At 39.1% G+C, this 1,812-nt stretch overlaps 1 protein-coding gene across 1 annotated transcript in view; it reads right to left on the bottom strand.

Annotated features, from left to right (window-relative positions):
• WDR49 (WD repeat domain 49) overlaps positions 1–491 on the bottom strand; it is a gene marked incomplete at its 3' end in the record, with an annotated part of 55,131 nt that extends 54,640 nt beyond the window's left edge. Inside the window, 1 exon segment of the mRNA XM_008585845.1 lies at positions 327–491. Coding sequence (XP_008584067.1) covers positions 327–491 — 165 coding nt within the window.
• Positions 492–1,812: the final 1,321 nt, after the last annotated feature.

Genomic DNA, 1,812 nt, shown 5'->3' with positions numbered 1-1,812 from the left:
GGGTTGCGATCCGTTGCCGGACACGGAAAAAGACAAAAAGACAAAAAAAAAAAAAAGAATAAATCATCCTTTCTTGATGGTAATGATATTCAAGTACAACAATTTTAAACTAAGTACTATTATTTGGCCAAAAAAACTGAGGGACAAAGTTACCTAGCCTGTGTTACAAAGCACATCATGTTAAATCCAGGCCTTGCCACTTCTTTTCAATTCTATGCTTTAACTGTTAAATATATTTTAAAATTTTTTAAAGAAAAATCTCTCTCTGTTTCATGCTAGTCTCCATGAACAACTCAACCTCTCCCGTCAATAAGCTTAACACTTACCTCAAAGGCCCTCTGTATTTTTACAAAGTCTCCCACGCTGAGTCGGTTTTCAAGCCAGCCTGTGCCATAGTCTTCATCAGCAGTTACACCTTCTGTTCTCTCAGGGCTCTTTGGCCCAGGCTGTGACCCCATGTTTAACTCAAGCGCAGCCTTCTGGTAACTCATAATGGCTCATCTCTTTCCAGCAGCCTTCGACTATGTCTATATGTTTTATTTTCCCCCCTTCAACAGGTGCCTTTAAAAAGAAACCCAACTTAGTAATAGAATTCCATAAAGAAAGTACAAACCTGTCAAGGCATACAATTAAGAGGCAAAAGGTTCAAGCTGAGGCAGGAAATGAAAGCCCTGAACCCCCTCANGTTTTCAAGCCAGCCTGTGCCATAGTCTTCATCAGCAGTTACACCTTCTGTTCTCTCAGGGCTCTTTGGCCCAGGCTGTGACCCCATGTTTAACTCAAGCGCAGCCTTCTGGTAACTCATAATGGCTCATCTCTTTCCAGCAGCCTTCGACTATGTCTATATGTTTTATTTTCCCCCCTTCAACAGGTGCCTTTAAAAAGAAACCCAACTTAGTAATAGAATTCCATAAAGAAAGTACAAACCTGTCAAGGCATACAATTAAGAGGCAAAAGGTTCAAGCTGAGGCAGGAAATGAAAGCCCTGAACCCCCTCATTTATTTGGTTCCACAGTTTATTTTCAAAATCCACAGTTAAACGGATTTAAAACACGCCTTCTTTATACGGTTTGCCCTGGCTTGATTAAAAATGTGTAAAGCTTCCCCCATGTTTATAGCAACTGACACAGGAAGCAAATTCTCATCCTCATTTTAAATGCATTAGAAAAGCAACTTCTCAAAATCTCTTTGGCTGACCTTTCTTCCATGAACACGTTGTGGTTTTCAACTCCATTTTCTCATCTGGAGGCGTTAGACGACGCAGCTACAAAGTTTTCCTCTAGGTGAAGTGCTTGCTTCTGAAGGCCACCTTCCCAGCAATGTGGACTTGTTTGTTTCATCTGTTCCTGATGCCTTTGTATGTTTCCTAGCAACCAACATCAAGCCTACCAAAACTTTTCCTTTCCCTCTCTCTCCCTCCCCAACTAATGACTGAACTGAAGGTTTGAATATATAATGTATGTTTTTTTAAAGGACAGTTCAGCCCACTCATTTTTAATTAAACTGCATACTATATTATTTAGGACAACTTTTACAAATATATTTACTATGAAGTATTATAAAACAATATGATTAGCCAAAGAAACGAGCATTGCATTCTGGAATTTTATATTTTCCATGCAGAAAATGATTTACTCTTATTTACTAAGAATCCATTCCTTATATTCTCTCTGTCTTAGTTTCCATGTGTATGAAATAGGAATGATGCAAAAAAGCTTTCAACTCATTGACAATATGGGGGGAAAACACAGCATAACGTCACATGGTACACCTAAGGCTAAAACTACTTAGAGTGTCATCACTGGTTCCGCT

Source organism: Galeopterus variegatus, unplaced genomic scaffold (assembly GCF_000696425.1).
Source record: "Galeopterus variegatus unplaced genomic scaffold, G_variegatus-3.0.2 Scaffold3733, whole genome shotgun sequence".
NCBI classification, from domain to species: Eukaryota; Metazoa; Chordata; class Mammalia; order Dermoptera; family Cynocephalidae; genus Galeopterus; species Galeopterus variegatus.
Note: the sequence above shows the minus strand (reverse complement) of the source record. Positions and strands in the feature narration are given on the sequence as shown.